At 39.2% G+C, this 25,271-nt stretch overlaps 1 protein-coding gene across 1 annotated transcript in view; it reads left to right on the top strand.

Annotated features, from left to right (window-relative positions):
- Nucleotides 1–24,307, top strand: part of sall4 (spalt like transcription factor 4) — a 43,668-nt gene extending 19,361 nt beyond the window's left edge. The window contains exons 2-4 of the mRNA XM_033041552.1: nucleotides 6,324–8,945; nucleotides 19,929–20,242; nucleotides 21,633–24,307. Of these exons, the coding sequence (XP_032897443.1) occupies nucleotides 6,324–8,945; nucleotides 19,929–20,242; nucleotides 21,633–22,058 (3,362 nt within the window). The 3' untranslated portion in view covers nucleotides 22,059–24,307. The remainder of the gene's footprint in view (nucleotides 1–6,323; nucleotides 8,946–19,928; nucleotides 20,243–21,632) is intronic.
- The last annotated feature ends 964 nt before the right edge of the window (nucleotides 24,308–25,271 follow it).

Here is a 25,271-nt window from a genome sequence, read left to right as displayed (position 1 = left end):
GCTTTTGCTCGTCAATATTGCACAATAAGCCTTATCAATGTGTATGGAAATTTTCTGCAGATCTAGTGACAAGTTCCTGTTTGTTGTTTTTGTTAACTGTAAACTAAGCACGAAAAGCCCATTGTCTAAAGAGTTTGAGTTTCTTGTATGCACAAGTAAAGTGCAGTACAGGTAGAATGAAAATCTTGTAGCAGTATCACAAACTCCAACACCGCACAGAAACATACGTAAGTTATAGATAAATTATGCAAAACAATGCAAAAAAAAAAATGGTGCAAAACATGTAGAAAACTAGTCTGTAGTGATGCAAGAGGAGTTGACAGTATTCCATCGCTGGAGAAGAATTAGAGTTGTGCAGTTCATTCAAGAATCTGATGGGTAATAATAATAATAATAATGGATGGGATTTATATAGCGCCTTTCTAATACTCAAGGTGCTTTACATCGCATTATTCATTCACTCCTCAGTGACACTCGGTGGTGGTAAGCTACTTCTATAGCCACAGCTGCCCTGGGGCAGACTGACGGAAGCGTGGCTGCCAATCTGCACCTACGGCCCCTCCGACCACCACCAATCACTCACACACATTCACACACATTCACACACAGGCAAAGGTGGGTGAAGTGTCTTGCCCAAGGACACAACGTAGGAGATAAGTAGCTGTTTCCTAATCTGGTGGTGTGGGACTTTAGGCCTCTAGCTGATGCAAGCCGTGAGAAAAGGACATTGCCCAGTTTGTGGGGGATGATTGATGCTGCCACCTTAAGGAGGCACCTCGTGTGGATGCTATTAATAATGGGGAGAGCTGTGCCCATGATGGATCAGACTGAATCTCTCATTCTTTGTAGCCAAATCATATTCTCTGCATCCAAATTGTCATATTGGTCCAATAGAGGTTTGGTAGAGTATTCTCTTTCTACTTCTAAGAAATTAGAGACGTTGGTTTGAAGTGATTACATCTATGTGCTGGATTTGGAGCAGCTCACTCAATATTTTAACACCCTGGAATTTGAAGCTGCTATCTCTCCACTGCTGTCCCACCACTGAAAACTTGCTCCAGAATTCTTCTTTCTGAATTCAACAATTATTTTTTTGTTTTTATTGACTTTGAGCAACTTCAAGCACTCAACCAGGTGTTTCTATTGCTCATGTACACTTAACTCATTAACACCCATGCTTTGGCCAACAGCAGCGGCAGCATTGGCAAATTTGTAGATGGAGCTTATCCACACAGTTATGGGTATAAAGAGTGTCGAGTAAAGGACTAAGCAGCAGCCCTGAAAGCATGTAGCACTTTTATTTAAATAAAAACAGTAAAAGCTTTTTTTTGATAATTTCTCCATTGAGAAACATTGAACTCTTCTATTCTGATTCATTTATGCAAATACTAATTCACCCATGTTTATTCCTACTTAAATTTTGATTACATTTTGATGAAAGCTAATTAGGTTTAGGCATGCATTGATTGATTTAGATTGCCCTGTAGAATTCCAGAATATTGAAGCTGTAATATGATAGCATTCTACACCCTCTGTATGGATTTAGAAAAGGGCTTTTATATCAATTTTGCATCACTGATAATTTTGGAATCTGATGACCATGCACTCTGATTCATACCAATATGTTCATTGTACAAAACCATTGGTACAATAAAGCATTGGCAATTAACATTTGTTGTCATGAGGTCTATCTTTGGGTGTTCTTTGATGTTAAAAACAAATAATGATAAAATACATTTGAGATGATAAACGTGTTTAGTTTTCCTTATTTATTTAAATACTTTTGTATTGTTTTATTCCTCTTGTGATATGTGAAAAGGCATTTTATTTCAAATACTTTTTTCACCTCTTCGCTCACTTTGTTCTCATTCCAGAGTTGTAGTTACATTGTGTCAGGGATGCACTTCAATAAGATGTAGTCTTTGTACGGCTCTAAATGGGGTGTTGGCAAAGATTTGATTGTGTCTGCTTGTTTCTAGTTGGTGGTGATCTGATTTGGCTAACCCTTTGGATCCCTTTCCTTTCAATCAGCCTACCTCGAGCAGATTTGCACTTAAATATGGGTTGGGTTGGGATTAGGATGAGGGTGGTGGGGTGAGGGATTCTGTTACTTTATTTAATGAGTAAGTTTAACATTTATGGTGCATTTTAATACAGTAAAATTATGCTCTATAATACTGAACTGTATTCTGTATATTTTTGCTGTCTATTGTACTCTAGTTATGATTAGTATTATTTGATCTAATTGCATAACATGCCAAACAAAGCTTACACTGTACCTTATTACATATGATAACACTTGAAACATCCTTCAGGTTTATTATCAAATAAAATGTAATACTTGGTACAGATAGTTTTGTTTTAAAACTTGGTGGAAGAGTGTTTTAAGGAGCACATTTTAAAGGAAGACCACCAGTGTGCAGGTTTGGGGAATTAATTGCATAACTTGAGGGCCTGTTCATTCAGTGAAGGGACCGTGGAGACGCTCTGCAGCCTAACATCATGGAGCTGGAGGCCTTGCTCGAGACTGACTTTGAGCCCCACCGCAGGGCCATGGACTTGCCATCGGCGCCTGGGATCGACGTTCCAACTGCGGCCTGCCGTTTTCAACATCAAGGAGCTCCCAGTCTCGGTTAGAGATTGATGTCAGGACGCTCAAGTCGCAAGAGATTCGACCAGCCTGACACGAAGTCTGATCATCCGGAGCGGGGAGCTGAGATTCTTTCTCCCCCCCCCCCCCCCCCCCCCATGCGGGAACTGATCGCCCCGACACAGAAGGCTCGACCGCCAGTTATGCGAGCCAAGGTCGTCCCGTCAACGGAAGGCTCGAGGCCCTCGACTGCGGGAGAACAAAGAAGGGAAGAGATTGAACTTTTTTTTCACCTTCCATCACAATAAGGAATGCGGAAGAGTCACTGTGGTGGATGTTTATGTTAAAATGCATTTTGTGTGTTTTGTTGCATTTTATTGTATGGCAAATCAAATTCCTTGTATGCGGCAAACATACTTGGCTAATAAAGTATGATTATGTTGTGCAGCCAACAAGAACAGGAGTCGTGCGGAGATCATAGTGTGTTGTCAGGCTGACAGGTTATTAAGACTGGAAGTGGCCAAGGAAAATGAGAATCAGGGTATTATTGAGAATTAAGATTTTAAATTTGTGGCATGGCAGCACCTGTAGGCAGTGCAGACCAGTTAATATGGGGTGTTGGTGAACTGATAATTGGTGGAAATTAGAATATGGGTGTCAAAGGGTGTTTGCTTGCATTGATGTTTTGATAGTGTGGAATGTTGGAGTAATTGTACATATTTGTTAGTAACCCGAGACAAACTCTTAAATAGCTACAAACAATAGGTATCTTTAATCATCCTCATCCTCCTCCCCCTCCCCTCTAAAAAATGTTCTAACTACTCATAGTTTTCTTAAAATCAGGAATGTGGCTTTCTTTTGCTGTTAATTTTCTTTATTTTTGGGTGTTGGTGCTGCTGCAGGATTACAGTTCTTATCAGTTAACACTGATGCGAAATTACATTCAAGAATGTCCCCTTTTTGTTCAACCTATTAATTGATTTTGCCATGTTGTCATGGAAGCATTTTAGGAATGACCTACAATGTATTGTAGCTCCCTCTAGAGTTAAAATAAGTAATGAAACATACGTGCACCAATTTATCATTAGAATGCATTTGGATGATACAGTGTGGAGACAGGCCCTTTAGCCCACCGAGTCCTCACGACCAGCGATCCCCGTACATTAGCGCCATCCTACACACAATACTTTTTTTAAATTTTTTAACCAAAGCCAATTAACCTAGTTGGAGGGTGGGAGGAAACCGGAACACCCGGGGAAAACTCGCGCGGCCACTTGCGCGGGAGAACATTCAAACTCCATACAGACAACACCCATAGTCAGGGTCGAATCCATGTTTCTCGCGCTGTCATGCAACAACTCGCCTGCTGCACCGCCATGCTGTATAAAATGAGGAAATGGCATTATGGTTTAAAGTTTCTTCACCCTGGGTTGGGTTACGTTTTCTACTTTTTTGTTGTGTGTCCAGTTCTTTCATTGCCACCAAACTCTCATATTCATTCTAATTTGTGTCTAATTATGTTTTCTTCTCTATCAACCACTCTGCTTTCCTTATGTTTTTTTTTTATTCATGAGATTTGACCAAAGATTAATTCTGACAATTGGTCTTTCTTAAATGCAAAATAGTGAATTAACAATTTTTTAAAAGGTATTTTGCATATTTATCAGATGAAGGACTGTACATGTTAGTTCTGTGACTAGCTATTCATTCTTATGTTAAGGTAACATTGTCAAACAGATTTTAAAATAAAGGGGTTACTTTTATGCTTAGAGGGGGATGGAAGGTGAGAAGAAGCACAAAGCTATAGGCATTTTGATTATCCTGTCCCTAATCTCAAATGCACAGATGTTTAGTGATTATTTAGCATGGTGATTTAGTGTTGCTGACAATCCCTTCAGGCATTTCCTAATGGACTTAACTGGTAGTAATTAAACTGATCTGTTTGTCGTTTAATTTTTAGTTTATTCCTTTTAAAGTCATGTTTTCTCTGGGATGAAATTCCAGGCAAGTGGTTAAATGTTGTATATAGTACTAGTTATCTATTTTTAAAAAAGCATTTTGCAAGCTAGATTTTAAAAGCGCAAACCATCAATGCATTTGTACTCTTGGAGTACAATGGTGGTCGAAACTATTTTTCTCCAACACATGTAACACATCCTATGTAGATGTGCACAGTTGTGATAATTTTGAGGGATCTTTGGAACTTTTACAATTTTTTTTGTTTTTGTTTTTGTTTGTGTTTTTTTTTTGTCTTGGTGGGGCCCTTTCTCGCTGGGATCAGACCTCTCTTGCCACACTCCTAATGCCTTGGGTGAATTGAGAGGGTGTGTAATGTTGAACAGTTTGAAGTGTGGAAGAGTGTATACTAGAGGAGTGAAAAGATTGGAATTGCAGTGTATGAGTTACATCGGGTCATGTTTCTTAATTTTTCCATAAACAGCTTCTCTCTAAATGTTTCAATGCAATTCCAGAGTTTAACGTTTTGATTCTGCTTTAAGAAGGCAGTTTAGAGCATAGTTTGTGAAACATAATAGGAAATCCAGATGGACATTACCGATCATTTAATTGGGTTGCTGTCTGATGAAGGGTCCTGACCCAAGATCTTATCTCCAGAGATGCTGCCTGACCTGCGGAGTTACTCCAGCGCTGCCTATCTTTAGCTGTACTCTTGAGTTTGGACTTGCTTGCCTTGTTGGGGCTAAAAAGGACTTCTACATGAGATTCCTGGTGAAGCGAATTCCTGAGCAACAACATGAATTTAAAAAATAGTTTTAAACGAAATATGGGTTCCAAATAGTCAATTGTTTTAGCTTGGATACATTTGACTATTTTATCTATTGTGATGAGAGGAATAGAAGGACATTGAAGGAATGTTGGTTTGCAGTAGATTTAAAGAAATTACTGTTGGAAATTGGAACTACCCATAGATTCCACCATCCCCTCCCACCGCCCATTCTGGTTGATGAAATGTGAACTTCAGCATTTCTCCCAATGATTTTGCTGCCAAAATTGTCATTTGTGAACAGAATTTGCCTGACCCTACTTGTCCTATTGGCTGAGACTGTATTCTAAGAACTCTGATCAGTGCTTCCAATTTGTTGAACATTTTGTGGAAATATGACAATAAGCACATTGTGATCTGGCTGGGCAGTGGGGGATTGTTGTTCGTGGGGGGGGGGGGGGGGGGGGGGGTGTGTATGTTGACTAATTGACTTTACTATTCTTGTAAATGTGTGAATGGTTTATTATCAGGACTGGAAGGAAACCTAGAGATTGAAAGAAATACCAACTCATTATGTTTTGTGTTTTGATTGTTGCACATTTTCTATCAACTTCAACAATAGCGAGGAAACTGAATTCTCTAATTGTTTTCTTTTGTCAAAGGGGCAGTGGTGGAAATAGTGTATGAATACATTTATTAGATTGATTTTAAGGCTGAAGAAGGGTCTCAACCCGAAACGTCACCTATTCCTTTTCTCCGTAGATGCTGCCTCACCTGCCGAATTTCTCCAGCATTTTTGTCTATCTTCGATTTTTCCAGCACCTGCAGTTCTTTCTTAAAGATTAATTTTAATGGTTGTTTGCGTCTAGTGGGTTCACTATTTCTTAAGGGGGGGAAATTGTTTACTAAAAGTATGTATTGTAAAGATTGATAGTCTATTACCATCATTTTGAATTATGATGTGTGTTGGTTTGTACTAAGCAGTCTTGTGCTTTTGTTATTGCCTTGCAGGTTCTCAAGTATGCCAAAATGATGGAGTTGGGGAAATAAGCGCAAAGAAATGTAGGACCGAAGAAACCAACATCTGTAAGAAATGCTGTGCCGAGTTCTTTGATCTTTCCAAGTTCCTTGAACACAGGAAAAATTGCACTAAAAACCCACCAGTTTTGATTATGAATGAAGGTGAGAGGGAAATGCCTCCAAAAGACTGCCCAGAACCTTGTCCGGATAACGTCACAAATGGCCAAATGAACAATCAATCTAACAACAATAATAGCTCTGAAGAAAAAGATGAAGAGAATGATACTGCTGAAATGAATGTTGATAATGTAGAATCTCATAAACCATGTGCCTCTAAAGCTGCTCCAAGTTTACATCCAGCCTCTGGTGTGAGCTATGTAACCCAGTCTAAAATACCAAACACTAATGTCACATTGGAGATGATTCACAACACTAAGGTCGCTGTGACTCAGCACGTTCCTGACAATGTGCCTGCCAGCAACTCCAATGCAACTGCAAACATTAATGTTATTCCAATCTTGCTCGAGCAGTTGGTCTGCTTGCAACAGCAACAACTTCAACAGATTCAGTTAACTGAGCAAATCCGCATCCAGGTGGCAATGATGGCTCCTCATTCTCTGCACCCATCCATTGTTGCAGCTGCAGACCCCCTCAAAGCTCTGGGGGCACACCTTTCTCAGCAGCTTTCTGCTGCTGCTGCTTTAATCGGGCAGAAAGTGGGTAGCCAGAGCTACTCCATAGAAGGTTTTAAACCAATACAGATACCTCATTCTTCTGTTGGTTCAACTCATTTCAACAAAGGCTTGCACCACTCTGACTCTGCATCTCTACAAACCGCTGGTACTCTAACTTCGCTATCCTCCAAATCCGATTCCATTTTATGCTCCGAAAACTCAGCCAGGCTTAAACATGGGAGCCTCACCAGCTCGGCTGCAAGATTTCCAAATCCCTTGCTACCACGCTCCCCAAATACAGTGGCCATCCACAGCCCACTGATCGGACTATCTGCTGCTTCAGCTGCGCGAAATCAGAAAGGCAAGCCCCCAAACGTTGCGGTGTTTGAAACAAAGTCCAGTTCGGAGGAGTCCTTCTTCAAACACAAGTGCAAATTTTGCGGGAAAGTATTTGGAAATGACAGTGCCCTGCAGATTCATATCCGTTCCCACACTGGTGAACGACCATACAAATGTAACATTTGCGGTAATCGATTTACAACCAAGGGCAACCTGAAGGTCCATTTTCAGCGACATAAGGAGAAGTACCCGCACATCAGGATGAATCCATATCCAGTTCCTGAACATTTGGACAATGTTCCAACCAGCAGTGGGATTCCGTACGGCATGTCTATACCTGTTGATACTTCTGCAAATTGGTCAGACACCAAGCCTGTCTTGCAAACGTTGTCCAACTCGGTTGGGATGAATCTATCAAATACTTTTGATGATACTTCGGATAAAGTACCTGCGAGTGATTTTCTGCAAAGACGATCTCCCGCAGTAAGTGAAACTGCGTCTTTGTCATCAAATATCAGCAGCTACGAATCGAACATAGAAGTTAAGTGTACAAATGAGAATGGCAATGCACCTATTCTGGCTACTTCCATCATGTCTGACACCTCCAAGCCTAAGCTACCTTTTGGTAACATACTTGATAACAGCCAAGCATCTGAGACATCCAAGCTTCAACAGTTAGTAGAAAATATAGACAAAACATTGACTGACCCAAACGAATGTGCTGTGTGCCATCGTATACTAAGTTGCCAAAGTTCACTAAAAATGCATTATCGTACCCACACTGGTGAAAGGCCATTCAAATGTAAAGTGTGTGGCAGGGCTTTTTCCACAAAAGGCAACCTCAAGACTCACTATGGGGTCCATAGGGCAAAGCCTCCTTTGCGAGTACAGCATTCATGCCCAATTTGCCACAAGAGATTCACTAACGCTGTTGTCCTTCAGCAGCACATCAGAATGCATATGGGAGGTCAGATCTCAAACACCCCTCTGCCTGAAGGCTATTACGATAGTTCTGATCCAGAGCCAGCACTAGCTGATGAAAATGCTGAGCTAGACAGCAGTTTTACAGATGAAAATATGGATGAATCCGAGTTGGAAGGGGAGAAAGGTACAAAGCTGCCTACAACAACTGAGTATTCAAAACCAGTTTTGCCTTACAGTGACTTACCGGCCAACTCTCCCCTGCTGGTATTCTCCAATATAGCTGCTTTGGAAAGTCAGATGAAAATGGTTAACTCTAATTCTAATGTGAACTTGCAACGACAGAGCAGTTTAAAATCCAGTGAGAACGGCTCCCCTGAAAGTGAAGGTATGGCTAATGATTCTTTATCAGCGACAGGGGATCAAGAATACCAGAACAATCGAAGCCCAGGTGCTGCAGAATCAGCATTGTTTCGAGCTTCATCTCCTGCTAACAGCTTTAATGGTAGTCACAAGTCCAAGTCGCCAGGATTTACGAGTGAAAATCCAGCAACAAAAATTGAGCCTGTCGAGACATCTGAACTGACAAATGATGCTGCGTTAGATTTAACATCAGCCAATGTTCATCGAAAAGTTAAGGAAGAAGTGACTAGTGTTCCATTTACTAACGGAGACTGCAGTAAGTATAGAAAGAAATATATGTAGTTTAATCTTTGCTATCATCTTAGTCATGATCACAGTGAATGGCATTACTGGCTCAAAGGGCCGAAAGGCCGACTCCTGCACCTATTGTCTGTTGTCTATTAAGCTTTAATAATTTAATAGGTTCCAGTCTCTTATATCGGACTCTGCTCCATTAATTATGAAAGTTATAATCTATGATTAGGTGCTCGTACCCATGTAATTGAAGTAAGGACCTTTTATAAAAAGAAATCAAACTTGTGTAAGCAGATCTCTGTATTTTTAAAGTATTCTGAGACTTTATGTTGAGATATGAACAGATGAGTAAAGTGGTGTAAGACAAACCGTGATTGGGAATAAAGAGGAAAGAGAAATCTATTGTTCTACTTCCTCTGGCAGCTATCTGTTTCTTGCTAGAATGTGGGCATTAATTGTTGTTCGGTAACTAATTAATGTCAGTACGTGTGACGTAAGTGTCCTAAACTAGTCCTGGATTTTTTTCTGTACCTCTGCAATATTGATGAGGATGAAACGGATTTATTTTAATTCTCCAATAACTACAAATATCTAGGGGCTTTGGAGCAATCTAAAACTCTCTTTACCACTGGTCAGGCTCAGATCAGTGGACTTTGGACCAGAGATTGAACCTGAGAAATTTTCAAAATCAAATGCCTATTAACATCACTTTGTCAGCGAGATAGCGTGAGGCATATGAATGCGCTCTCAATCTATTGTACTGCAAGCAACCTGAAAAAACATATTGAGAAACTGGGTAGGGGTGTGGTGGTGGTATGGTGAAACAGGACTTGTAACAGAAACACCAGTAAAAGACTACCTAGTAAAACCAGCATCATTATCGTAGGTAGGTTCAGTGAATGAAAGATTATAGCAAATTTCTGATCGAGGCATAAAACAAATAAGGTCCACAACAATATGGCCTTTGGGTTTGATTGTTGGAAATTGCCCATCATCTCCACTTGGGGTGGTAAAAGTTTCAAAAATAGGATATCAATTAAGTACTCTGTCCAAATTAACATTTTTTTAAAAATCTTTAATTTGTTTTGTTCCATCATTAAGGAGAACTACATGTGTTCATTATTTAAGCCTCTATTCCCAATGAGTTTAATAATTGATCTTGCTTTATTCTAATTTATGATCTAAAACTAGTTGAAACTGTCATATTTGAGTGCTGTGGCCTGTAGTTAGTAAAGAACATTGCCACATTCACTTATTGATACAATGGAAGGACCCAATACAATATGTAGCTTTTAGTTGGGTTGTTAATTGTTGATTTATGGTTGTATGTTATGGTACCCTGAGCTCCTGTAGCAGAACTTGGAATGTAATTACTGTTGGAATATTAGTAAAAACAATTAAAATAACAGGACGTTTTGGGAACCAGAAAGGTGCATTGAAAAGCAACAGTAATTGAACAATAGATACGTTTGTCCAGTTGTTCTTCACTCATTAGATGCAAGTGTTTTACAATTGTCTCTGCGTCCCTTCTTTAGAAGACATTGATTGGTAATCCAACCTGAATATCTTGTGAATTTTGCTGAAGGGAATTTATTTTGAATTTTGACAACATAATCTGAGTTGGTTTTAAGACATCATGCTTCGAAGCTTGTTGCTTGTTTTTGCAGATCTCCAAGGCTGATTTTTGGTGTCTCCAATATTCGCCTTATAAACAACACTGTCCTCAATCTAAATTCACTCGTGTCCAGCTAGTTCTACACAGCACTGTCTTTTCATTTGGTGCAGTAGTATTTGGCAGTTCTACACATCAAAGATGGCTTAGGGAGTATAGTATAACAACATTCGTATCTTGGACAATGTACTGCTTGTGCAAAACTCATAGAATGGTTGCAACATTCAGCACATATCTGCCCGATACTAGGGCAATTCACTGGTTCCACCATGACCCCACCCTCTACCCATAGCCTTGCAAAATTTTCCTTGCCACATTCTTATCCATCTCTCTCTTAAGTGGTAATATCTCATCTGCAAGTAATGCATCCTAGATTCCAATCGTTGTTTTAAAACGTTACTTGGGTCACTATTAATTGACTTTTATACCAATGATTTCTTGTCCTCAATCCCTGCATCAATTAAAATGGTCACCCAGTATCCACACCATCCAAGCACAGAATAAAGAGAGAAGATTGGACTTTATTGCCTTCCATCACAGTGAGGAATGTGGAGAATCCGCTGTGGTGGATGTTTATGTTAGCTTTTATATAGTTGTGTGTCTTGTTGATTTTGTTTTTAGTATGGCTGTATGGTAAATCGAATATCACTGTCCGTCAATGGGTATACGTAACAATAAAAAACCTTGAACCATCTCATTTTATGTAGTTCTGCTCAATCCCCAGTCAGCCATCTTGTAGTAAAATAATTGCAGCCTCCCCAATCTATTCTTAACATTGTAGTCCCTCATCCCAGGATGTAATCCCTCACCCCATTCTCTTACATCTTTTTCTCACTCTTTCTGTGGCTTCACATCTTTCTATGTGACCAGAATTAAACAGAGTACTGAATTTGAAGCCAAACTACCACTTCACCGATTGTGCAGAGCAGCCAGGCTTATATTTTTCAATGATTCTATTGATAAAATGCAGAATTGTGTGTGTGCTTTTTAAAAAAATTGCTTTCTCAATGTGTCCTATATTCAAAGACTTGTGAACCTGTATCCTGCTGCTCGGTTCCCTTTTAAGTAGAGAGCATAGCTTTGAGGTGAGTGGGGGAATATTTAACGGAGATTTACAAGTTTTTAAAGTGGTAGATTCCTGGAATGTGCTATCAGTGGAAGTGGTGGAAACTAATACGTCAGCAATGTTTGATGCCTTTGGGCAGATGTGAGCAGGCTGGAAATGTAGGGGAACTGACTAAGTGCAGGCAGTTGTGCAGTTTAAATTGGCATTGTGGTCGGCATTGATATCATTGGCCCATGGGTTTATTCTGTGCTCTATTCTATGTTCTTCCAGAATACTACCCTTTCATATTGCCCCTTCACCTTTCTGAAATTCCGCATCTCACATTTCCCCACATTAAACTTCATCTGCCTGCGTTTGTCCACATCACCTGCTGCAGTGTATTATCTGTTGCAATTTATTCTGTCTGCAGTTTTTTGTTTGTCATCCACCAGTTTGGAAATTGTGGCTTCCATCTACAAGTCTCGGTCATTAATGCAGATCATTTAAAAAAAGAATTCCTAATGCTGATCCCTGGGGTCCACCTCATTTGAGGTGAAAAATTATTCATTATGACCCTCTGTAACTTAGCTAACTTCTATCCTTGCTATCGATGTCCCTTTTTAAGCCATATGCTTCACCTTAGCTGATAAATATTGATAATGTTTGACGAGTAGGAAATAAAGCTCTATTAAAGACTGATGCTTCCAATTGAAAGCCGCTTACAACTAACTCCTCCAATCTTTCACGAATCAGTTCTTGAAATCTAAAAATCATTGAATGGCACAGACAGCATAGAAATGGGACTGGCAACTCTTCTTCCTGCTTTCATTCTGTCTTGAATAAAACACTTAATTGTACCTTAAACTTCTCCATGAGGTCATTTTTCAACAGGTGGCACTGTTTGTTTTTCTATTGTTTCCATAACTAAAGGTTGGTATCTGAACTTTTCCACACCTCCACCCAGCCCTTGACCCTACACTTAAGTAAAATTCCTAAAAGGGTAAAAAAATTATGTAGCTTAACTAAAATTTCTACATATTTATCATCGCAACAAAAAAAATTTCAATATCTATTAAACAGGTTAGATATCCCATGTTCTTGAAAGGTACATACTAAATGCTATTTTAATTACTATCCCTAGTTTTAAGCATCAAGCATTTGTATTTTGGAACCTTGGGATCCTTCCTGTTTGAATAACATCAAGTATACAGTTACTCGTGGAGCAATAATCTAACCATTGATTCTTTGAGTACATGCCTTCCTTTCGCCAAGTTTACTTTCCACTACAGCAAATTGTGTGCTGCTTTCTGCTCATTCGAACATGATGCACAGGAATAAGTCTATAATGAATGCCACCTATCTGAAGAAGGGTCTCAACAATAGACAATAGGTGCAGGAGTAGGCCATTCGGTCCTTTGAGCCAGCACCGCCATTCACTATCATGGCCGAACATCCACAATCCGTACCCCGTTCCTGCCTTCTCCCCATATCCCCTAACTCTGCTATCTTTAAGAGCTCTGTCTAACTCTCTCTTGAAAGCATCCAGAGAATTGGCCTCCATTACCTTCTGAGGCAGTGAATTCCACAGATTCACAACCGTCTGTGAAGAAGTTTTTCTTCATCTCCGTTCTAAATGGCTTACTTCTTATTCTTAAACTGTGGTCCCTGGTTCTGGACTCCCCCAACATCAGGAACATGTTCCTCTAGCGTGTCCAAACCTTTGATAATCTTATATGTTTCAATAAAAATCCCTTTCATCCTTCTAAATTCCATAGTATACAAGTCCAGCCGCTCCATTTTATCAACACATGACAGTTCCGCCATCCCGGGAATTAACCTCGTGAACCTACGCTGCACTCCCTCAATAGCAAAAACGTCACCTATTCCTTTTATCCAGAGATGATACCAGACCCGCTGAGTTACACCAGCTGTTTGTGTCTGTCTATGAAAATCACCCAACCTTTTTTAAAAATAAATTTCACTTAGCCAACCATTTCCCTGAAAAATAATAATTTAAACTTTGGAATGGATGCATGTAATTTCAGAGCTATATCTTTCCCTGTTAATGTGATCTCTTATTTCTTTTAAGTTCCATCAACTAATTGTTCCTGAAGGCAATGGCAATCCTCCACCATGACAATTTAAAAAATCTCTCCTTTATCACCGTTTGCTTTCCATGTGTACTCAAACTCTAAACATCTTGTCACCATCTATTAAAGACATTTTGGAGGGATCCCTCAATATCAGGGGTGTGCCAGAGCTTTACAGCAAAATAGTTTCAATCTGTAGTTATTGTATGACAAGTCGCAGCTAATTTGTGCATAAGAACATTAGATGTAGGGGTGAGTCATTCCACCCGGTGTGCCCACTGTGCCATTCAATAAGAGCATGACTGCCTTTTTAGCTCACCACCACTTTCCTGATATTATACAAGCCATTGAGTCTTCACAGCCTCCTTGGATAGTGAACTTGAGTATTCTGCACCTTCCGGGAGAAAATTTTTTCTCCCTATCTTTGTTTTGAATGGCTAATTATTTATTTTGTTGCTCTGGTTCCAAGCAATCCAAATGGAGAAACATTAACTCTGCACCTTCTCTGTCACCGCTAAGAGTTTTGCTCATTTTGATGAGATTGCCCCTCAGACTTATAAACTACCAAGCGTGTAGACTTAACCTGCCACCTTGTATAACAAGCCTGCTCACCTAGGAATTTGAAGAGACCCAACCTGAAACGTCATCTATCCATGTCCTGTAGAGAATCAGCTGAAATATGCTAGCGCATTATAGACAATAGGTGCAGGGGTAGACCATTCAGCCCTTCGAGCCAGCACCACCATTCAATGTGATCATGGCTGATCATCCACAATCAGTACCCCGTTCCTGCCTTCTCCCCATATCCCCTGACTGCTATCTTTAAGAGCCCTATCTAGCTCTCTTGAAAGTATCCAGAGAACCAGCCTCCACTGCCTTCTGAGGCAGAGAATTCCAGACTCACAACTCTGTGGAAAAAGTGTTTCCTCATCTCCGGTCTAATGGCTTGCCCCTTATTCTTAAACTCTGGCCCCTGATTCTGGACACCCCCAACATTGGGAACATGTTTCCTGCCTCTAGTGTGTCCAAACCATTAATAATCTTATGTTCCCAATAAGATCCACACTCATCCTTCTAAATTCCAGAGTATACAAGCCCAGCCGCTCCATTCTCTCAGCATATGATAGTACCATTTTGTGTTCTGAATCTAGGAATTAATCTAGTGAGCATTTGGTTCACTTCCTCAATAGTATTAATAGGTAGGGAGGCCCGACCTACACATTATACCCCAGAAGTGATCACGTCAGATCTCTGAATACTTGGAGATAGATGCCACTACTCTTGTACATTGGTACCTCACTTAGTATGTATGATGCAATCTCAAGGATAAGGATATTAATGAAATGAGCATGGAGGGAGGGAGAGAGATGTGTTATTGGTGACTGGAGCCTGGTGCAAAATCTACTGATTGGATGACAAAGGTGTATTAAGTCAGAACATTGGGTCGGCTAGGCTGGGTATGGGACTATTCAGATCATCGTACAACAAGCTACCCTTCTGCCTTAATTGCTTGCTGTGTGTGTGTGCGCATTCTAACTTTCAGTGGTTCATCTATAAATACACACCAATCCCTCAGGAATACCACTATTTTTCAATGTTCCAATGGATGACCTTGCATTGTTGTGATGGCCATTTGTTTAGTCTGAATATATCCCTCGATTTCTCTATATCCTTATCAAAGCTCACACTGCCATTGAAGCGTGCCAGCAAAACATGCACATATTGCTTGACCCACTCATCCATACCCATGTTGTTAACACATCTAAGACAATCACTTAATGCTGGAGCAGCTCGGCGGGTCAGGTAGCATGCCTGGAGAAAAGGAATTTCTGGTTGAGACCCATACGTTGCCTTTTCCTTTTCTCCAGAGATGTTGCTTGACCTACTTAATTACTCCAGCCTTTTGTGTTTATCTTCGGTGTAAACTAGCATTTGCAGTTCCTTCCTACACATCAGTAATACAATTTGCGAGGATCTCAAGCCATTAACCAAATTGTTTGAGTTAGTTATATCTTTGTAAATATTGGACAAGATACTGAGATCTATTTAAAAAAAAATAAGAATGTAGCATGGAATCTTTTGTACCACTGCCTTCCCTGAGAGGGAAGCTGAAGCGCCAATTTAGTGTCTCACCTAAAAGATGTGGTCTTTAGCAGGGTAGTGTTTTCACTGAAGTGTTTAGGCTATAGCTTTAACCCATGGTATTGTAATACTGCATGCCTTAATTTTGTCAACAACCCAAAATGTGCCACGCATCTTTGTGAAATTTGGGTTTTAAACAAACTGTTTTCCCTTTTAATCCAGATATTTCTCAATTCCCTCAAAGAATACAACTAGTTATGTTGAGAACCTAGACACAAAATGCTGGAGTAACCCAGCGAGATCGGCAGCATCTCTGGAGAGAAGGAATGGGTGTAGTTTCGGGTCGAGACCATACCGAAACGTTACCTATTCCTTCTCTCCAGAGATGCTGTCTGTCCCGCTGAGTTACTCCAGCATTTTGTGTCTATCTGCAGTTCTTTCCTACGTAAGTTGAGAACCTGTTCCATAGACGGTCCACTAAAGGTGGTCTTGCAGTTTTTAATTTTGTCCTCTTGTCCAGATTCTGCCTGCACCCTTCTGAGTCCACCATGGTGTGAATTTGGAAAGTGTTATGTTAATGCTGCTCATATAATGAATTCTGACAGGCCACCATCTTGTAGCCATTGTTTAATTTGAGCTGAGTAGAAATTGCTCGGTTTTTACCTTCCTGTTCAGGGGCTGACGTGCAGAATTGATCTAAAATATTTGTACTTGTATGCTCTATAGCTGAATTCCAACCTAATTATAACTTTCGTAACTAAATTAACATGCGGAATTGTCCTATGTAATATTATTATTAAATGTCTTATCAACCCACATCCTACGGTTTGCCCATAGACTGATGCAGAATCAGGCAGAAAAAGGCATAGGATTTGTGCATGTAATTCACGTGCCATTTTAATATTTTTATAACTGCTGTTCCAGTAACCTGACATAAATGTTAGTTTAAACAACACGTTGCATTTCTTTGATAGAGAACTCATCTTTCAAAATTGAGCATTCTTTAAAAAAAATAGATTGTTCCTCTGCTTCTCACTGAGTGTAAAAATTCAAACCTTAACCACAAAATTGGCCAGTGTCATTATTCATCTTTTAAATCTCATTGTCATTCCTTGTCTGCCTTCCTGACTCTTCTTTCCCTGCTTGCCAAAACTTCTCATGAATCTATCGCCAAGTTTTTGCTGATTCTGCTCAGTTTAACCACGTCAAAAATTGAACCATCGCTAATTTTAAATATCGTTTGAGGTGCCAGTCAACCTGCTATCATTTAGATCTTGCAAATATTACACCAGATGTTAGTCTGGGTATTGCTGGATATTTGCATCACTAGCTATTCCTGCAAGTAAATTGCAATCTAGAGCATTTGTTTAACTGCTTTGGTAGCGGCGTGACTCTTGTCGTGTCTCTTATGTGACATTGCACATGCCGCCATTTGAATTTGCTTAAGCTTCTGAAACTGATGACTAGAGGGCATAGTCAAAGAATAGAGGCCACAGCGTTAAGGTGGAAGGGGCAAAGTTTAATGGAATTGTGAGGGACATTTTTAAATGTTGGGTGCCTGGATTGTGCTGCCATGGGGTGGTGGTAGAGGCACATATGATATTGGCATGTAAGAGGATTTTAGATTGGCACATGGAGAAGGAGGGATATATAGTCCGGTGCAAGCAGAGGAGATTAGTTTACTTGGCAGCATGTTCAGCAAGGTATTGTGGGCTGAAGGGCCCGTTGCTGAGCTGCACTATTCTATGTAAAGTAAGAAACTGATTTATTTCTCACAACTTGCATCACTGAACAGAAAACAGTCTTTAATTTTTTTTTAAACCCATTGATCCTGATGATTAAACTCAATTATAAATTCAATTATAAGTAAAATTGTGTTATTTAAGCATGGTGTTCCTTATTTCCTACTGATCAGTCTCCTGCTGAACTCAATTTTAATCCAGAAAGTGTTTAAAAAAAAAAAAAAAAAAAGAAACATCATCCTCATAAGCCTCCACTCACTGTCATCTTGAACAACCTTTCCCTTTTTATGCCGCAATTATATTCTTCTACTGGATACAATAAACAAATAGTATTGTTAATTAAACCCCTTAATCCTAAAATTGATATGACACATGAAGCAAGTAATCTGATGTCTACCTTGGTTGGCTAGTTGATTGTCTTATCATGGGAATTTTCTAAAAAAAGGTATTCTAAAGTGAATGGCATTAGTGCAACCCAAAATTCTTCCATCATCTGCGGAGGGAAATGGACAGACGATGTTTCTGGTCAGAACCCTTCTTCATACTTCAAGTACCTGATGTAGAGTCCTGATCAGAAACACTCTGTTTATTTCCCTCTACAGATGCTGCCAGGCATGCTGAGTTCTTCTAACATTTTGTTTTTATTTTTTTTGGGCTCAAGATACCAGCATCTGCAGCCTCTTGTGTTTCCATTTTTTTTTCCATAGTTGTGAGTCCAAAAATACTGAATGTACGATGATTTACAATGTAACTTCACTGACTATTAAGGATACCAAGATTTGTTGTGACAAAGAAGGGTTTTGGGTAACAAAGCTTCTGGACTATAGTTCTCCTGGCACAATGTACCTATCTCCATTAATAAGAATCATTTTTTAAAATATCTTGTGGGCATAATGTTTAAAAAAAAAAAATCTTATTTTTTAAGCCATTTGCAGTTTAGGGCAGTCTCCATTAAATAGTACTACAGCTGACTATTTCAGCCAGGTGCCACTAGGTGACAGCCATCTGCCTTGTGATAGCTCAGGGATGACCGACACCTATTTGGAACTCCACCCGCACTTTCAGAATAGTGATGACTCATTAGAGGAGGAGTATATGACACTGTGGCTGGGTGAGCCACCCGTCACATTGCGACCTAAGTAGTATCCAACCTGGCTCCCAAAAGAAAAGATCCATTTTTTTAATAAAACAAAAATCTAAAGCCTGCAATTCCTTCATCGTGGTAAACAAGTATAGAAAAAAATGGTTGAGTTTAAAAATTGCCCGTTTTCTCTCATTTTCGATGCTATCTGGAAGATGGATGAAAATAAACTTGGATATGTTTGAGTGCCTTAGAACAATTAGTTTGTTTGATGGGTTCTTGCTAATTTATTGGTTCACATGCATGGAACAGTACAGGAACAGGCCCATCGGTCCATAATACCCATGTTGAACATGATGCCAGGTTAAAAATAATATAATCCATATCTCTCCATTCTATTCATATTCATGTGTCTATCTACCAACTTCAGAAGAACAACTATCATACCTCTCACCTTAACGCTATGTTCTTTTAGTCTTTGACATTTCCGCAGTGGGGAAAAAGATTCTGACTGTCGTGTCTATGCCTCTCATAATTCTTTAAGGTCTTGCCAAAACCTCTGACTTTGCAGAGAAAACAATCCAAGTTTATCGAACCTCTCCTTGTAGGTAATACCCTCTAATCCAGACAGCATTCTGGTAAACCTCTTCTGCACCATCTCCAAAGCCTTCACATCCTTCCATTAATGGGGTGACCAGAACTCCAAATACGCTCATAAAGTCCTGTAAAACTGCAACATGACTTCCTGGCATTGTACTTGATGACTGATGAGGACGAGCACACCATACGCCACCTTTACCACTCCGTCTACATGTGTTGCAATTGTAAAGTAGCCCATGTATTAGTGAAAACAGGAAATAATGCAGTTTGAATTGTACAACAGAGCTGAATCTTAAATTTGTATATTGGTGTTACTTGTCTATATCTTTGTCATAGCGACATTGTTTCCCAAACAAGTTGGGAAGTTTGTGCCCCAAAAATGCAGACGCTGGAAATCTAGAATGAAAAAGAAAATGACTATCAACACTCAGCTGGTCTGACAGTATCAGCGGAGAAAAAATGAGAGTTAACATTTTGAGTTGCTGCATGTGTGTTTCTTATATCATTTAGTTGACTTGAATTGGCCGGGTTTTTTTTTTCATTTTGCCTAGCTTTTCCTGAAGCGTTAGTGTTCTGGCCTGAGATAGAAAATTCTAGAATGATAACTGAGGATTGGCTACAGTAAGGGATCCACCATGTATAATTTACAACCCATAATAGACTAAACAGTGAAAAACTGTTGTATGTTTTTAGGTGCTGTTCAAGTTCCTGCAGGTTCCTTTATCAGGGCACCTCCTTGTCTGATTAAAGTGGAAGTAAGCGACCATGGAGAACGACCAGCAGCAACCACTGCACAGTTTCTTACCCCATCAACTATGGCTTCAGTCATGCCACCTATTTTGGCACCTCCACCCCGTCGCACACCTAAACAACACAACTGTCCTACTTGTGGAAAGAGCTTCTCCTCAGCAAGTGCTCTCCAGATTCACGAACGCACGCACACTGGTGAAAAGCCATTTGCATGCACCATCTGTGGAAGAGCTTTTACAACGAAAGGAAACCTCAAGGTAACTTGTTCAGATTGAAAGAGAAAAAAAAATGCTTCAGTGCATGTTAAAAGTCTAAGTATTTGGCCTGGATTTTAATGGTTAGTAGCAAAGAAATGGTGCTAGCCGTTCACCTGGCTGACAGATGCCCACAAAGATTTCTCTAGTTTCTGGGGCTGATCTGTGCTAATCTGACATCCAGTCCAGAAGCCTCTGAAAATAACCTTTGCCATCTGAACAAGGTAAGAGACAGCAAGCTCTTTGACTAATCAGATTGTAGTATTTTTTACTTGAAATGCATGGAGTCTAAACCAGGATGTATAATTAGGAAACAAGTTAATTATACACCATGTAAAGGAAGTAAAAATTACATGAGCTTAGACTGAACATCATTTAAAAATGTACATTTTAACTTGAATGAATTAACTGCTGAAGGATTGAGAGTCCACTCTTTAAAATATCATTATCCCACTTTATCTTTTGGCAGTTGTGCTCTTTAAAAATTCACTTGCTTCTGAGTGGACTATTGGCAGTTTTTTGTGCATATTTAGTGGGCGACTTGAGAGCAAGTACCCAGGTTCATATCATTGTAATGATTTCAACGTGATCTCGATCATTACAATGAATTGCGGTGTTGAGCTTCTCAGCACAGACTGTTACTGTCCTGTAAAGAAGCAGGTTATTTCTAGCGGTAACTCTGGATCCCTGTGTTTTTTTTTGTTTTTTTTAAACTGTGCATGTGGATATTGTAGAAGTTGCTGACAGATTTTTGACTTGGCCCCAGCATTTCCTCAAAGTCCAGATAAATTCAGGCAAAGCTAATCTGGTACTCAAGTATTTTTAATAAAGATTTTGGTCAAATTTCTAACAATATTTCAATATGTGCTACCTAATGTGCTGGGCAATATAGATGGAAGTCACAGGTTTGATCTCTGGTTTGTGCCGAATTAACTGATCTCAATGTAGTTGTAGGAGAAGACTCAATATGCTTCATTGCTCCTGTGCTTGGGGAGAGGGGGAAGTAGTGCAGGTTTTGGTGTTGATTGACGCTCTCCAGCACTGGCCACAGAACATGTGTGAATGTTGGGTGAAGAGTTATGGCTCAAATATGTTATGACCCCTTCCCTCCCTCCCTCCCTCCCTCACTTAACATGTAGTGAGCCTTTGCAGAGAATTGAGAAAGTGTGCATCATTGGTGAGAACTGCTATTTGAAACTAATGGAATTTAATTATGACAGAAACATCTTGAGTGCCTGCTTATTAGGAGGGAGGGAAAAGTATATTTTTGCAGAGTTAACTCGTAGACGATATTTTATGTTGGTTGTTTCTAATCGGGGAGTGCTGGAACTCTGCACATGCGTTGCATAACTGAACCATTGTATCTAAAATGCGTTTTGCTTTTGTTTTGCAGGTCCACGTTGGAACTCACATGTGGAATAATTCTGCTAGACGTGGCAGAAGACTTTCACTAGATAGCCCAATGATACTGATTGGCAATGACCCAAAGAAGTTTTCCGAGATGTTCCAGAGGGATCTAATGGTTCCATCAATGAATATTGAACCAAGTGTCTGGAGCCAGTACGCCACCGTGCTTACCAATGGATTGGCTTTGAAAACCAACGAGATCTCCGTGATTCAGAATGGTGGTATCCCTCCCATCACAGTTAGTGTGGGAAGTGGATCTGTTGTATGCACCAGCACTGCAGTTTCCAAACTGGATGCATCCCAGTCTGCCATCAACCCAGCAATTACTAATGCGGAAAAACCTAGCTCTGAAAATGTTTCAACACCTCACTTCCCCCATTTTGTGGAAGAAAGCAAAATAGCTGTTAATTAATAAGACATTCTGTAGCAAATGTGCAGAGTAGAGTAGGTTTTAGACTTAGGTTTTATGAAAGAAACAACCACAGACCTCAATATGGCTACTATTTTCATATAATCCCAAAATATGTAAAATAGATTTTTTTTACTGTAGCTGTCTCTAACAAAACTGCTGGGTATCTCCCTGAATTTATGTTATGAGTACAATCATTGCTTTGCAAATTTAGTGTATAAAACTCTCTGGGATTTATCTAAAAAAAATAAAGCGGGTCTTGCAAAGTGAAGCGTTTACAATATTGACTTGAGTTTACAATATTTGAAGTGTACAGCCTTTCTCATGAATTTTACTGCAAATTCCTTATGAATCCAAAGATTGAAATAAATTCTGTAACTAGTGATAGTTTTGAAATTAGTAGAAATTGAAATGAATCATTTCCATAAACTACTATAGATATGTCTTTGCGAATGTGTGTAATTTGTATTTTGCTGTTTATACATTAACCATTTATGCGGGTAACTGTTCTAGAATGTCAATTGGTGCCATTTGTCTAGAATTTGATGAGGACTGATCCATCAAAAAAAAAAAATCTTGAATGAACTCTTGTTTTAAATAAAATTCAAGAAAACGAGATGCCTTTATAGGACGATGTACTCAATAAATATTTTTTCCTTGTTTATATTGTTTGAGATTAACAATCCAAGATTATATTAGCTACTTCCTCTGATGCTCAGCTGGCAATATAAGTAGGGTTAGCAGTGATGGGAATGTAGGAATAAATGAGATGTTTTCCCCCTCTCCCCCAAGGAAAACATAGGTGCAGCAATATAATTCATCTCACTGCATCTAATCTGGGGAGGCACAATAGTCTTGATCAGACCACTGGTATTTTTTCAGTAACTTTGTACCTAGTGATTTGGGGAGGAAGTGTGAGGCTTGGCTGTGATGCCCTCCAGAAAATGATCTTACCCATAATAACAAGTGTAGAATGCCAAAGGGACACATTACGGTCTGCAGGCATCTACAGAATTAAGGTGTGGCATGAGTCGTTGCATCAGGGGAAGACATTTTTTTTTAAATGCCGGCAAAACAAATATTTATGGAAAAACACATCCTTTACTTTCCATGACACAACTTAAAACTAATTAATATTATTTCTGCAATCTTATGAAAATGATGCATGCTCTTAGATAAATTAATAATCGGCATGTCATTTGGTTTCGAAGAGTGGATGGGTGTGAGGAAAATGTCATGAGGTGAAACTCTTTAGAAACCCAGTCATTTTGATATGAAATTCATACAATTGGCTTGTGAGATCTTGAAGAACTTGGCAACTACCCATGTTAATAAGGGTAGTGTTTGACCTTTTACGTAAAAAAAAATACAGGTGACAATTAAATTTAAGAATGTCCAACACAATTAAATTTGAACTTACCTTTTCCTTCTGTTTAATACTGATAAAACAAGAGTGCATTCTTGATCAATTTAAACATATCCTGGTTTAAGCCAGGTAACTTGTTTAATTTGTGGATGGTACACCATTTGTGCTTTAGCCAAAGGAGACCCACTTGTAGCATACGAGGGAAGTGGGGAGGGTGGGCCCCAGAACTTGAAGTAATTTTGTTAACTACCTCACTTTCTAATTTACTTGTTTTTATGTTTTGTTTTGTTTTGGTCATATTGGTTACTTTTTGTAGAATATGACCAATTTTTGTAATGTATGAACTGGCTTGAAGTAGATGCCTTGTGCAGTTGGACATCAGTAAATGGACCAAGTTTTCTTTTGTTGACAGGTTGGAAACATTTAAAAAAAATAAAATAAAATTCTCTTGACCTTTTCTGCGTGCTATAGTTTAACACTGAATGTACAACTGGAGTGCTGAACAAAATGGACACCGACTGCCTTTTGGCTTGCAGATGGAATAGTTTGGGACTTGGAAGAATGAGAAAAATTTAATTGCCTACGTGGAAGAGTAAAGCCACCATTTCAGTGCAGTGTTTTCTTTGGAAGATTTGAAATGACTGCTTCACTTTGGCCTATTTTGATTTCAGTTTCATGGTGCTTTCATATGCAGAGGACTGACATAGGGTAACTGTGAATCTACAGAATCTAAATGGTTTACATGAAAAATGGATTTTTGTTACATTATGTTGTCTTGAATATGCTGTCTTTTCATGAATGTTTTAGCAACTTTCTTTAGTACATCTGAATGTAAACTTGATTCTTTCTGGCATATGGGAATAAATGCAGGATAGCATTGTCACAATCACAGGTGTTGGAATCTTTGTTCGTAATAACTTCAAGCTCAACTATAATATTCAAAACTGCGATCAATATTCTCCACTGAGAAATAATTGTAACTTTCTAAGCACTACATGCCAGGGTTGTTCCTTCATATTAGCCGATCTCTTTTAATAGTTTTGGGAACACTCCAGTGCGTGTGTATGTGTGTGTGTTTGAAAGGAGTGGAATAAGAGAGGGAGATCATCAGCAAGGATTGTATTTCATCACAAACACTGCACATTCTAATAAGCTCTGTACATAAGGCAACGGTAAAAGCTCGCCTGGTCTCACGGTCTCTTATAGTTATCATGCAGATAAATGTTCCACTCATAAAATCGAGAGCATGAAGAAGGGTTTCAGCCCGAAACCTTGCCTATTTCCTTCGCTCCATAGATGCTGCTGCACCCGCTGAGTTTCTCCAGCATTTTTGTGTAAGTCGAGAGTATAGATCAGCTGTAGGTTCTGATTCAATAAGACCTACTACTACTTATAGAAACATGTTAGCCTTCGTGTTTCTTTCATTGTGATCACTGAAGGTTTTGTTAATTTTATTATATTGAATATATGTTATTACATCAGAACTATACATTTTGTCAGACTTCATCTTCATGAGCACAGAAACGTTTTCTTGCAGCCACTCTTTGCAGAATCCAAATCTCGTTGGCGTAACTATTTTGTAGTAAAATTAATTATTGGGTTGAAGTGTGGATTCTGCACATGTGGTTGAGATGTCCTTATTGCATATATACAAATCATTTCTGTATAATTCTGTATCATTTACAGAAATGTTTAGCTTCCATGTTGTATATTATCCTTTACTCTTCAAGTCAGTAATACAGTTTTAAATAACATATGTATTGTAATAGAACATATGCAGGTATGGAGTAAATGTAATTCACTTTATGTAAATATGTTTGCTACTAAGGACATTTTAATTTTAACGTTTT

The sequence above is a fragment of the Amblyraja radiata genome, chromosome 23 (assembly GCF_010909765.2).
Source record: "Amblyraja radiata isolate CabotCenter1 chromosome 23, sAmbRad1.1.pri, whole genome shotgun sequence".
In the NCBI taxonomy this organism is placed as follows: Eukaryota; Metazoa; Chordata; class Chondrichthyes; order Rajiformes; family Rajidae; genus Amblyraja; species Amblyraja radiata.
Note: the sequence above shows the minus strand (reverse complement) of the source record. Positions and strands in the feature narration are given on the sequence as shown.